Source organism: Lissotriton helveticus, chromosome 2_2, assembly GCF_964261635.1.
Source record: "Lissotriton helveticus chromosome 2_2, aLisHel1.1, whole genome shotgun sequence".
Classification (NCBI taxonomy): domain Eukaryota; kingdom Metazoa; phylum Chordata; class Amphibia; order Caudata; family Salamandridae; genus Lissotriton; species Lissotriton helveticus.
This window is the reverse complement of record NC_136060.1, coordinates 72,758,664-72,772,423: the sequence shown is the minus strand read 5'-3', so window position 1 is coordinate 72,772,423 and position 13,760 is coordinate 72,758,664. Positions and strand designations below refer to the sequence as shown.

Here is a 13,760-nt window from a genome sequence, read left to right as displayed (position 1 = left end):
AACTTATCAGAAGATGAGGGCTCACCTATATTGTCGATAATATAGGGATGGCAACCTGGCCATTGCTTAGCCCTTTGTTGGAATCTTTGTCATTCTGCTTTATTACATCCTAAATGCCCACCAGATCCCATGTGTCACTTCCATCCCTTTCTCTGGCTCAGGGAGCAGGCACAGATTCATTACATGTAATTGTTGTCCATTCACGTGCGCCTTAATTCAAGTGCTATTTAATTAAAGTGCAATTTTTTTACATGAGTTGCTGCTTTCCTCTCTCACCCACCACTTTCCATGTAGCTGATCGCTTCGCCCCACACCTCTGGTCTGGCTTGTTTTGCTTTCATTGGGATTGTTACACCACACAGAATTCCACAACTAACAATTGCAATCCAACCCACACACATCCACTCCACACCAAACTGCATAAAAAAAGCACATTGCCATTTACGACAATAGCTCCAACTCTCACAAATGCTAGACCTATTGCATTGCACATGCTTGTTTTAACATATAATGGGTGGGGAAAGACCAGCTTGTCCAGGCATCGTAATGTACTTCCATCCCTAAAGTACAAACAGTCTTTCTTCCTACAGGTGGCAGACTGGGGTATTTGTCCCCAATCTGTACTCCTGGGGAGGGGGCAGCTGAAAACCCAACAGAAACCAGGGCTGTATTTATTCATAAAAAAAAAAAAAAAAGTGGCGCTGGCCTGTTGAGGCATCAAGCCATAGCTCCCAACCCTAAAGCATTAACAGTTTTCACCATCCAATCAGTCCTTCAAGGGGAGGGGGGGATAGAGCGAAAGCAAACTAGACACCAGGGCTGTCTTATTGAAGGACATATTTTTTTTTTAAGTGGGTATTGAACCGGCTTAGCCTGGCATCAGGACATAACCCCTGCTCCTGAAGCCTCAACATTCTTTCTGCCGACCTAGTTGGCAAATTTATATATTTATCCCCAAGTCTGCTTAACACCATGGAGGTTTTTCTTCACATTAAAAAATGGGTCAGGCAGACCCATCTTAGCATCCAGCAGTATCTTTGGAAAGACCATGAGCGATCTACACGGATGTATGACGTTACAACGCAGGCTATTACAACGCCTGCCTTTACAACGCGGTTTTTACATCGCAAACCTTTACAACGCATAGCGCTTAGAGGTGCTGGATAGTGGTAAGTATAATTTTCTATTCCAACTCCAGTCCCCTAGGACACTATGGAAGGTGTTGGATAGAAAATTAAACTTATTCCCTATCCTAGAGCGCCCCTCAGCGCAATGCGTTGTAATGGTTTGCGTTGTAATGACCGCGTTGTAATGGTAGTGCGTTGTAATAGTTTCGTTGTAAAGGTTGTTCACCGATCTACACAAATTCTGTCTACCTTTAAGAAATGTATAGCTTTTTGGATTCATCAATGAGTTTTACACCCGCTTCTTCTACAAACTGCAAATAGGCAGACACTAGAAAAATAGGAATAATTAACAATCACTTCTAAAATTGGAAATCCATGCTATATTGTTTTTCACTCTGCATATTCCTGAAAGCGGAGTAGAGGGTGATCTTAGCACTGCAAACCTTTTGTTAATCTCATTCTTAGGATTAAAAAAACACATACTTTCTTGATAGTACATCGTCCCCATTTTTCCAAAAAACGAACAAAAACAAATAACATTTTCACTATATTCTTGGTTACCTTGAGGGGAATCTACAAGCACTGAAAGGTGTTAAAGCCACAACATGTGTAAAAGATATTTATGCTTAAGCGCAAACTGGCTCAAGCATCAAATACAAGGCACAGCAAGAGGGAGGTGGGTGGCTGAAACTTACATCAGCACCTAAGGGGTTTATGTCTGGAGGTGTGTATTTGAGAACCCCTTAATGATCTTCTAGGGAGGTCACAGGTGATTTATCATTAACTGTTTAATTCAGGCACACCAACACAGTGCCATTCTAGTTGTGTACTCACAAAAATCCACACAACAATCTCTCTACAGTGGAAGCCTATTACACTTTTTTGCTTAACTGATCGGCTTTCTTGATACTATCACACGTTACACCCATCTCTATATTTCCTAAAACACTCTCCAAATTGGACAAATACTGTTTAATAACATCCTAGCCCCACATCTTGTTTCAATACGTATGCCTTTAAACACTACTTTAAAGGTCTACTATAAAGTCTTCACGTTCTGTACAGAACGCCCATTGTTTCTGAAGCAATCAATCACAGTTCTCTTTGTAGTTTCCTTATACAATGGATCTAGTATGTCTGTAGTTGTAACTTCCAGGATGGAATTTGTGTCAGTGAACCTATCCTTGAAGCTCGTGTACAATTATAATTGTTTCCTCTGGATAGCAGGTTTTTTGTTGGCCAAGGGAATGGTAAACAATGATTGGGACGGGCACAACCACTAAAAAAAAGATGGCAGGGCTCATACATGCACATTTACTTTTCTGGTTAATTTTAAGTAACTCTCTCCCTCTTCACTTCAAAGCTCAGAAGAGGCTGCCCATCTGGAAGACACACTCAAAGAATCCAGGCAGAAAGAAAAACATTTATTAAAAGAAAAAAAGTATATGGCTTAATGCGTACTATTTACAGTTTCAGTTTGAAAGTTCATGACAAGATGGATCTTCTCTTTTCATTTGCAATATCTATCTGCTTTCAGTTTAGCTCGCCTGTAGAAAAAATAATAAATATGTTTATCAGAAAAATTTGAGACTACATGCAATCTTCATTTTAACAAGAACTTAATCTGCACCTTTCAACTAAAGTTTAAGATTACATACAGAGCAAGACTGGATTTCCTTGTGAGTCCACATTAATATCTAAGTCTGTATCAGATGTATTTAAGATTTTCAAGACATGTGAATGTATTCCTACTTTTTGTCAAGAATCACAAAATTGTGAATTACTTCTTTTCTCTGCCTCTCACCCATAATACACACTTCACGTCTGCGTGTTTATAGAGAAAGTATCATAATAATAAGAACAATAATACCAGTAAGTATAAATCACAGCAACTTGTCATCTTGGGCTCACAAAGCTCACCATGAAAAAAGTCAACATTGCTCCCAGTTGGTTTGTAAGGAACACGTTTATTAAGCTATGAAAGTTTTGATAGGAGTGGTGGATAAGTTCACATAAAGGTAAAACAATATTATTTAGATTAGGTGAGGGATTCCTGGTTTACCCTTGGTAAAGTGGCAGACACAATTATGCCGCCCTCATAGAAAATTCCAAATTGTGCATGTGATGCATATGTAGTGAGGAAAATATATTAGTTACATTTTCTAAGCAAAATCTGTTAAAACAAAATTAATGTAATGATTAATATAGCCATCTAGCCCGCTGTAGAGGGCTATACCGGCTACTAAAGGCCCTCTCCAGCGTTAAATGCCCGAGCCGAAGGCGAGGGACTTTAATAGCCGGTATAGAACAGGTACGAAGGGCTATAAGGCAATTAGAACATTCTGCCACTAGAGGGCAGAATGTTCTAACAAAAAAGAACAAAGTCTTATGGGAGCGTGAGGGGATTGGAATCCCCTCAGGCTCCTTGAAGCCTTTGTTCACATCCAGAGCTGTGAACAAAAACATTGGAATGTTGGCGCTCCAGGCTTATACCAGCCATTATAAGCCCGGAGCACTCCATTGTTTTCAATGGAGCTCCCAACATTCCAATGTTCTAAAATAACATAAAATTCTAATGTAAGTATCAGGAGGTATTTTTTCAAATGTCCCACACTAAACAATGGGAATTCATAATAAATGTAAATGGGATATGCAACACTCTCACCTAAGCACACTCTAAAGTAAACTGGTGGTAGTTAGATGCATGTTGCTGGTTCACCCTCATCAAAAAACATGGAGGGATAGATCTTAGGCACCCTTTGTGGCTGGCGAGTAATGGGAGCACAGTTGGTGAACACTTAGTGCTTCATGCTGCTAAAATGTTATAGCTGGAGACTGTTCTGAAGGTAAAAACTATTATGCAGTGAAAAGAGGATGGTATATACTGGTCAAATACTACTATTTCACGGTGCTGCAGTAGCATCAAACTTAATGGTCATATGGTCCAAAAGGGAAACCGCCAAAACATAGCAATCAAGATTGCATCTTTTGAAAGCAGCCTAGGCACCAGACCCAATCCCAACTTTTGGAAACTGTTTAGTAACTCCTTCTATGATGTTCCGGAAGTCTCTATACCTTCAGGAAAGTCTTCAACACCAGGCCACATGCCTATGATGTGGGAAAACGTCCAAAATTCCTATCAGTTCCACAAACAAAATGTTTGTGGAAGGGAGCAAATAATGGCCACAAAACCATTAGCCTGAGACATTTGGCTTGCAAAAGAAGGGTACACAGATTCATCCTTCAGCCAGACACTACCAAAGTGTCTGACAAGGTAGTGAGTATCTTCGTGATGGAGGACCTTGTCAAGTTCAACACTGGATGAAAATAAGGGTACAACGGGAGGAAAACTTTGTAAGATTACTGTTTTACGCTCAACTATTGTGTGAGTTTAACTTACCCTGCACTGAAAAGCATGTGAACACTTTGAAGGATAAGTTACTTACCTTTAATCCTAGTTCTCTTCCAGGGGTATCCTCATCAAAGTCATAAGCACTGAATATTCCCGCCCATGTGCGGGACCCCGGAAACAATATAAAAATATATATGTAAAAACACATATATCTCGCTCCACATATATGTACGTACATATATTATTTTTCTCACATCAATGCAGCCCCAAAAACTGAGGCTAAACAATGTAAACACATGTACATGTACTGCAATTAGTAATGAAGCAAAAAACACATTAGGTCAAATATACCTTAAACTTTGTGTTTTAATGAGTAAAACCACTCATAAATCCTGAAAATTGCTAATAAATAGACATTGTTAGCCCTCAGGCTGCATTGTAAAACAATAGCATAGAAAATGAAACAATTTTCAACAAAAACTGGCACCGTGCCTTTAAGGCAGCCATGACCCCAGGCTTCCCATCATGCCTCAGGGTTGACAGTTAGGTCAGTTGTTCTTTGCATAACCCTGAAGACAGGGCTCAACCATAGGATTGTAATAGTACCAAATCTCATTTACCTGGGGAGGCGGGTGGGTTGCTTATGACTTTGATGAGGATACCCCTGGAAGAGAACTAGGATTATAGGTAAGTAACTTATCCTTCTCTTCCAGGGGATCCTGATCAATAGTCATAAGCACTGAATAGAATAGCAAGCCCATCAACCACCTGCAGGTAAATGAGAAGTACATGACCCAACCATATCATAACAGCCAATAACTCAGCTGCTAAACAGATTCCTCAGGGAGGCCTGACCCACCTGGGTATCTGCTTTCGTGTCAGAATCTAGACAGTAATGTCTGGTAAATGTATGGACAGACCTCCAGGTCGCCGCTTTGCAAATCTCAGACATGGGCACATTATGCAGGAAAGCCGCCATTGCAGCTCTACCTCTAGTGGAATGCGCTTTAGGGGTAACCCCCAGAGGTTTTTGTGCAAATTGGTAAGCAAGTTTGATACACGAAACGATCCATCTGGAAATGGAACGTTTCGACGCTGCATGGCCAGTTCTGATCGATCCATAGTTAATAAATAACTGATCAGAATAGACTTGGACCGGTCTAGATAGAATTTTAAAACCCTTTTCAGGTCCAAAGAGTGTAAAGCCCTCTCAGCTGGAGTAGAGGGATTGGGAAAGAAAGTGGGCAGAGAAATCGATTGATTAACATGAAAATCTAATACCACTTTCGGCAGGAACGAAGGGTGCGTTCTCAGCACCACTCTATTCAAATGAAACACTGTATATGGTTCCTTGGTACAGAGAGCTTGAATTTCGCTCACCCTACGGGCTGACGTAATCGCTACAAAAAAAAGCCGCTTTACAGGAAATATGCTGTAAAGTAGCTTTATGAATGGGCTCAAAAGGAGGGCCCATCAACTTTGATAGTACTAGGTACAGCTCCCAGGGAGGAGAAAGAGGACGTACTGGAGGGTACACCTTTTTCAGACCCTGCAGGAAATCCTTTACCGCTGGCAACTGGAAAAAAGAGGTTTGTGAAGGTGATCGCCTATAAGCTGTTATAGCAGCTAAATGCACCTTAATGGAATTAAACTTCAACCCTGCTTTAGCCAGGTACAACAAGTAGGGAAGAACCGCTTCTTCCTGACCCTTCACCGGATTATGACCAGTCTGCATGCACCACATATAGAACCGCTTCCACTTGCATGCGTAAGAGTGTCTTGTGGAAGGACGTCTTGCTTCTCTCAGAATGGACATGCAGTCTTGTGGCAGTCCTAGATGGCCGTACTGAATGACCTCAGAAGCCATGCTGCCAAGCTCAGTGACGGATGGTTGGGATGATGAATCCTCCCGTTCATCTTCGATAACCGGTCTGGCCTGCATGGAAGCCTCTTGTGAGGAGATACTGACAGGTGAAGCAGGTCCGTGTACCAGGTCCGTGTACCACCATTATCTCGGCCAGTCGGGGGCAATCAGGATCATTGTTGTGCACGATTGGTTCAGCTTGCTCACCACCTTCGGGATCAGCGGAAGGGGTGGAAAGGCATACACAAATTCCCCTGACCAGTCGATCAAAAGAGCATTCCCTCTCGTTCCTGGTCGGTAGAACCTCGAGGCGAAGCTTGGGCATTTGCTGTTTACGTCGTCCGCGAAAAGGTCTAAGGAAGGACGACCCCAAGACTGGAAAATACCTTCCAGCACTTCGTCGTTGAGAACCCAGTCCTCTCTGTCTTCGAAGTGTCGACTTAGAGCGTACGCCCTCACATTCTGCTCTCCTGGGAGGTGGACTGCTTGAACAGACAACTTGCGAGCCAGAAGCCAATGCCAGATGCGCTGAGCTTCTAGTGATAGAGTCCTTGAGCGTGTTCCTCCCTGCTTGTTCAAGTAGTACATCGTGGTGGTGTTGTCTGTTTGTACTAGAACCGCTGCCTCCTGAAGCGAGGGAAGGAACGCTTTGAGGGCCAGGTGGACTGCTCTCAATTCCAGCAAGTTGATGTGGTAGGTGCTTTCTTTGGAAGACCATAGACCCTGCACTTGGAGAGGCCCCATGTGCGCTCCCCAGCCTTGTAAAGACGCGTCTGTGATTATCGTTTGTGCAGGAGGAGGTTGATAGAAGAGAACTCCCACCTGCATGTTCTGCTTCTTTGTCCACCACGGGATGGAAGCTCGAGCAACCTCTGACAAAGTGATCTGATCGTTCCAGCGAGCTGATTGCTGGTCCCATTTGTCCTCCAGATCCTGCTGAAGAGGACGCATCCGAAGTCTGGCATTCGGTACTAAGAAGATGCATGAGGCCATCGACCCTAAGAGGGAGGCTATTTTTTGCACTTTCTGAGTCCTGCTGCGAAGAACTTGCTGGCGTTTGAGCATTAAAGAAAACCGTCTCTCCTCCGAAGGAAACACTTTTCCTACTTCGGAGTCTAGCAGAGCTCCTAGGAAGTGAATCTTCTGAGTGGGTTGGGAGACAGACTTGCTGTAGTGGACATGTAGGCCTAGCCGCTGACAGAGCTCTATGCAGGTCTGGAATTGGTTCCTTACGTTGTCTGGGGAAGGACCTCTCAACAGCCAATCGTCTAGGTATGGGTATATGAAGACCCCCCTGTGGCGTAGAGCTGCCGCCACCACTGCGACACACTTCTTGAACACCCTGGGGGCCGACTTCAACCCAAACGGTAGGACTTTGAACTGGTAGTGGGAGGTCCCCACCCGGTACCGAAGGAATCTCCTGTGATCGAGCCATATCGGGACATGAAAGTATGCATCTTGAAGGTCCAGCGAACACATCCAATCCCCCTTCCTGAGATGTAGATATATTTGATGAAGCGCTAACATGCAAAACTTTTCTTTTCTGACATGTAGATTGAGTGTTCTCAGGTCCAGAATGGGCCTGTACTCCGCCTCCTGGCCCTTTTTTCGGACCAGAAAATACCTTGAATAGACTCCTTTGCCCCTTTGAGCCACCGGCACCCTCTCGATGGCTGATTTTTCGAGGAGTGTGGCTACGTCTTTCTTTAGCAGTTGTAGCTGGTGGCTCGACGTTGGCATCGGAGGAACGGATGGAGGTAGACGATGAAAACGAAGACAGTACCCATTCTGCAGCGTAGACAACACCCATTGATCTTTTGTAATGGCCTGCCACTCTGTCCGGTGATGTGCAATGCTTCCCCCCCACTGGAGTGGACAACGGCACTGGAGGAAGTGAAGACTCATTGTTTCTGCTGAGGCTTATTGAAGTTGTTGCCTTGGCGCTGATTCCCACTTCCTTTGGAATTGCGCTTGCCTCTATATTGCGATTTTTGTTGGCCTTGCTGGTTCTGGCCCTTCTGCCAGTGAGGGGTTTGAACCCTCTGCTTCGGAGAGCCCTTGTTGTCAGAACGGAACTTCTTCCGGAATTCCTTTTTCTTTTCAAGCCCCACGGCTTTAAGGGTGTCTAATTCCGTTTTCATCCGTTGCATCTCTTCATCAGCACTCGCCCCAAAGAGAGATGTGCCTGAAAAAGGAAGGTTTAGGATTCTGGCTTGAGCCTCAGGTTTTAATGCTGTTAGGCGCAACCATGAGTATCTCCTCGCTGTGATTCCATGCGCATATACATGCACAGCCAGAGTAGCTCCATCTGTCGCCACCCCTATAATCTGATTGGAGACCTGACTGCCCTCCATCAGAATCTCCTCAAAGTCCTTTCTATTTTCCTGAGGAAGTTTTGCAGAAAACCTCTGAAGCGAGTCCCACAGAGATCTATCGTATCTGCCCAGCAGAGCTTCCGCATTGGCGACCTTGAGGAAAGAGGCTGAGGTGTTACACACTCTTCTCCCCCATGAGTCTTGTAACTTGCTGTCCTTATCCGGTAGTACCGTGGGTGAGGAGGCCACCGCATTGGATTTTTTAGCCGCCGCAATGATAACTGAATCTGGTGGCGGGTCGGACTTGAGGAACAGGGGATCCTCTTCCGGAGAGCGATATTTCTTAAGAATCCTTGCTGGAACTGACTTCACCGTAGCCGGAGTCAGGAAGACCTCATTCACCGGATCCATGGTTTGGCTGCCGATCTGTGCTGCAGGGTTTCAAAGATGATCGTCGTCTTGACCTGCGGAGCTGTCATAGGAACTCCCAGCTTCAGGGGTCCCCTGCCCAAGAGGTCTTGGAACGAGAAAATATCCTCAGTTGGAGATATTCTCGATTGTGGGCTGTCTGTTAGAGTCGGAGAGTAATCCCTGTGAGAGGGTGACCTCGAAGAACTTGAAGATCTATGAGTCCGCCTTCCGCTCCTGGACCTAGATCTTCTCCTACTTGAGCGCACTCTAGAACGAGACCGCTCCCTGTGGCTAGATCTTCTCTTACTTGAGCGCACTCTAGAGCGAGACCGCTCTTTGTGGCGGGAGGCTTGTTCTCGATAAGCCCTCAAACGGTCCGCCGTCTCCTTGTCCTTGGCCCAGTGGTGAAGAGGTCTGTACCACCTTGGGGAAAGACGAACAGAAGGAGACTTCAGGGTGCGATCTCTCACTGGCGAATGTGTCGGAGGAGGTTGATCCGCTTGTTCCTGCTGCGACCTTGCAGGAGACTTGGACCTCTCCCTGTCCGAGGAGCTGACTTCCCCATCCGAAGATCTGTCACTGCGAGATGCCGAGGAGGATGAGGACAGGCTCACCAGAGACCGTCTAGAGCAAGACCTCGACCGACCTCTCGCATCCGAGACCCTTCTACTTTTGCTGGGAGGATCCTGTATCGGGGATTGTTCCACCTCCGCAGCCGATGCTGATCTTGGTGAACCCTGCTGAGACATCATGGCCTGAGGCTGGTCCAATGATTGACTCTCCCTCAAGGGTGATCTTCCCTGTGTTCTTGTAGGGGAGACATTCCCTGAATTCGAGTCACCCCATTCCCTGGATCTCTGCTGACCGGTCGACGGTGGCTGCTTCGACGCCGAACGCCGAGTAGATGAATGCCCTCTCGACGTCGACCGTGATCTCCTCGACGCCGATCTCCTGTGTGACGGCGGAGGATGCTCCGACGTCGAGTGCCGCTGCTCTGACGTCGAATGTTCCCTCAACCTCGAGTGCCGGTAACTGTCTCTCGACGGAGAACGTCTCGACGTTGAAGGTTGTCTGCCAGATGACGACGGAGGCTGCTTCGACGTCGAACGCCGAAGATCTGGCGACGACAGAGGATGCCTCGACGTCGAATGCTGCTGGGCTGATTGCGACGGAGGCTGCCTCGAGGTCGAACGCCTTTGACTAGTCGTCGACGGAGGTTGTCTCTACGCCGAACGCCGGTGTCCAGGCGTCGACGGAGAATGCCTCGACGTCAAAGCATGCAGATGCTGCTTCGAAGCCGGTTGGTCCGCCGTCGAGCTCCTCTGCTTCAACGGTGACCGACCCCTCAACGCTGTCTGTAGCGGAGGTACCTTGCTTTTCGACGCTGAAGACGTCTTCTTCGTCGCCGCCGACTACTTCTTCGACGCCGATCCCGACGCCGAAGGCGAACAAGTCGGGATTCCTCTCGACGTCGACCGCGTCCTGCGACTTTTCTGCTTCTTGGGATATCTTCCTCTCTCAGAAAGTCCATAAACACTAATTCTCTCTCTGTCTTAGAGAGTTCTGGTCGATAAAACCTGGCAGTGTTCACAGGATTTTGAAGAATGAGAGTCTGGTAGGCATAGGATACACACTGGATGAGTGTCAGTCTTGGCCATTTTCCTTCCACATGAAGGGCATTTGTCAAAGAGGGAAGGCATTTTGACAAAAAAATTACCTTTTTTAAGCCTAAAAAAGATAGCAGTAACACCCTAAGTCCAAAAGACGTCGAGTGAAATAAAAAAATGTAGATAAACTGGTATATTTTTTGACAGAAAGTCAAAAAGAAAGGGAGCTGTTTCACCAGGGTCCTGACTGAAGGAGCCGGAAAGAACAACTGCCTAACTGTCAACCCTGAGGCATGATAGGAAGCCTGGGGTCATGGCTGCCTTAAAGGCACGGTGCCAGTTTTTATTGAAAATGGTTTCATTTTCTATGCTATTGTTTTACAATGCAGCCTGAGGGCTAACAATGTCTATTTATTAGCAATTTTCAGGATTTATGAGTGGTTTTACTCATTAAAACACAAAGTTTAAGGTATATTTGACCTAATGTGTTTTTTGCTTCCTTACTAATTGCAGTACATGTACATGTGTTTACATTGTTTAGCCTCAGTTTTTGAGGGTTGCATTGATGTGAGAAAAATAATATATGTACGTACATATATGTGGAGCGAGATATATGTGTTTTTACATATATATGTTTATATTGATTCCGGGGTCCCTCACATGGGCGGGAATATTCAGTGCTTATGACTTAGATGAGGATCCCCTGGAAGAGAATCTTTGTATTTTACTTATGAAATCAAAATACTTTTAGAGGGAAAAAAGTTAGTAGACAGATAAATAGTATGCTAAATAGATTGCAAAGCAACTATTTAAATGAGTATTTTAAATTATATATCAAAAGGCAGCAAAGGTCTAAGCATGAAATTACACAAACATGGTTTTAGAAAAGCGAAGGCGTGGGAATAACACGCACTGCCGAGATTGCAAACAATTAAGGACCTGATTTAGAGTTTGGCAGAATGGTTACTCCATCACCAACATGACTGATATATCATCTGCTGTATTACAAGTGCATTATATTTAAAGGTGCTTGCAATACGGGTGACGAGATAGCGGTCACGTTTGTGATGCAGTTACCTGTTCTCTGAACTCTACACCAGGCCCTAAGTGCCAAACTTAAATGTTTGACACAGCTGAAAATGAGAGAGAAATAAAAGGTAACAAGATGAACTGTACAGGCAGGCGGGAATTAGGGGCCACATGCATCAAAAAAGAATTTTGTTATTACCAAATAACAATTTTTAACAAATCGCTATTTGGTAATCTCAAAATGCTATGTATGCAAGGAATCGCCAAAGATTTAGAGATTCCTTAATATTAACAAATAGCGGTTCACTAAATAGATAATCGCTATTAGGTAATGCTACTCTATTCGTTCCTATGGGCCTGGAGTGGTTTTGCATTAGCTAATTTGTCACTAAGTAATTGGTAATCACAAATTAGGAAATGCAAAGCCAAAAGGTGCCCAAGGGCCTAAGGCCCCCTGAAAACTTTTGTACTAGTACAATAAATAAGACAGATGGCACAGAAACAAGTATCTCCATCCTGCCCATTATAAATTGCATCTGGAGAGGGATTCGTTCTGTGAACTGTACATTGTAGGAAAACAGGTTGGAAACTGGAGGCTGGCATTTCAAGTTTGGACAACATTCCAGGGACTAGCATATGAAAACCTATGAATTAATGCATGCTAATATATCTTAAGAGTCCTCTTTTTGAGAAGTTTTTTTATGAGCCTGCACAAATGTGGTGAGTAACATACAACGTTTATTTCTGGACCAAAACTGCGTCCCATTTCCTTTACTTGATGAGCATCACACTTATTTGGGTAGATTTCAGTTTTAAAAGCACATTACCTGTCCAGCAATGTTTCATGGAAACTGCCTTCTTTCCTGGCTTTTTTAAGTTCCTTGCTGTCTTCTTTGCTCACTTTAAGCTTGCGGTCCTGAAAGCTTTGAAACTTCTTTCTGAAAAGTAATTGCAGCAAATTAAACTTTCTAAACTGATTGAGGTGCAATTATTAAAATAATGGCAGTGTATCAAGCGGCAGAATCTAGAGCTGTGGACTGTGTCTCAGTGTTTTTTTTTTTTTTTTTTTTAAACCTTTATTGTGCACAAAAGAGAGAACAAATACGGGCCTACAACCATCAGGCCGGCCACGAAACTTTAAGCACAGGTGCGAGCAACGCGGTCCCACAGCGGCATCAGGCAAGATAGCAGCAATCAGTAGCAGTTGCATTGAATAGAGTCATGTCGCCAAGGAAAAGGAGTATTGAAGGTTAAATTTTAAAAGTTGTGAAGAAATATAAATCAGTGAAGAATAAAATCAAGAAGATCTGAGTCCAGACATTAGTTACACAAACATGAGCAGGCAGCATCAATTTGAACAACATTAGGAAGAACACCCCGTCATTATGGCAGTACCATACAAAACAATAAGAGCTGCAGTCCACAGTTACGTACTACCCTCAGCGCCACCCACTCCCTACTAACCTCTAATGCAGACCCAGAACAGAAACCAGAACAAGAAAGCGCAGAAATTAGAAAAATAAGGCCCATAGAAACTAAAAAGGAAAATTAAATCTACCCCCCCACCCTGCAACAATCCGGAGGCTACGGCCTACCCCCCCCCCCCCCGGCAAAGTGCCTGTCGCCCAGTAAAGAAACCCGAAATACAGAGAAAGAATAGAAAAGAAGAAGAAAAGATAAGAAAAGAAAGCTATCACACTTGAAGCATCGGGAGGAAGAAAAGAACAAGCTAGTCTATCACTCCCGAAAAGAAAGGAAACGGGGGAGGAGGAGCCCCAACATTAACAAACTCTCGGTCCCCCAGCCATGTATAGCCCCCAGCATCAAGTGAAGCAATAATATCAAAAAATACACCACCAAATGAAGAATTGAAACAGATGCACCCCGGACCCCGAGCCAGTACTTGAATGATCACCCCGTCCATATGGGCCATAGCAGGATACACCCAGTCACACCCCACGTGCGAAATCACCAGAATGAGCAACAGTAGAAGAACAGACGTGGGGAGCCACGACCACTACATTCGCCAGAGAGGAGGCACAGTACGAAACATAA

General features: G+C 44.6%; 1 protein-coding gene across 1 annotated transcript in view; it reads right to left on the bottom strand.

Annotated features, from left to right (window-relative positions):
* Nucleotides 1–2,530: 2,530 nt before the first annotated feature.
* FRG1 (FSHD region gene 1) overlaps nt 2,531–13,760 on the bottom strand; it is a 173,599-nt gene continuing 162,369 nt past the window's right edge. Inside the window, exons 9-10 of the mRNA XM_078678936.1 lie at nt 12,533–12,643; nt 2,531–2,674 (exon numbers count right to left, since the gene is read on the bottom strand). Of these exons, the coding sequence (XP_078535062.1) occupies nt 2,638–2,674; nt 12,533–12,643 (148 nt within the window). The 3' untranslated portion in view covers nt 2,531–2,637. The remainder of the gene's footprint in view (nt 2,675–12,532; nt 12,644–13,760) is intronic.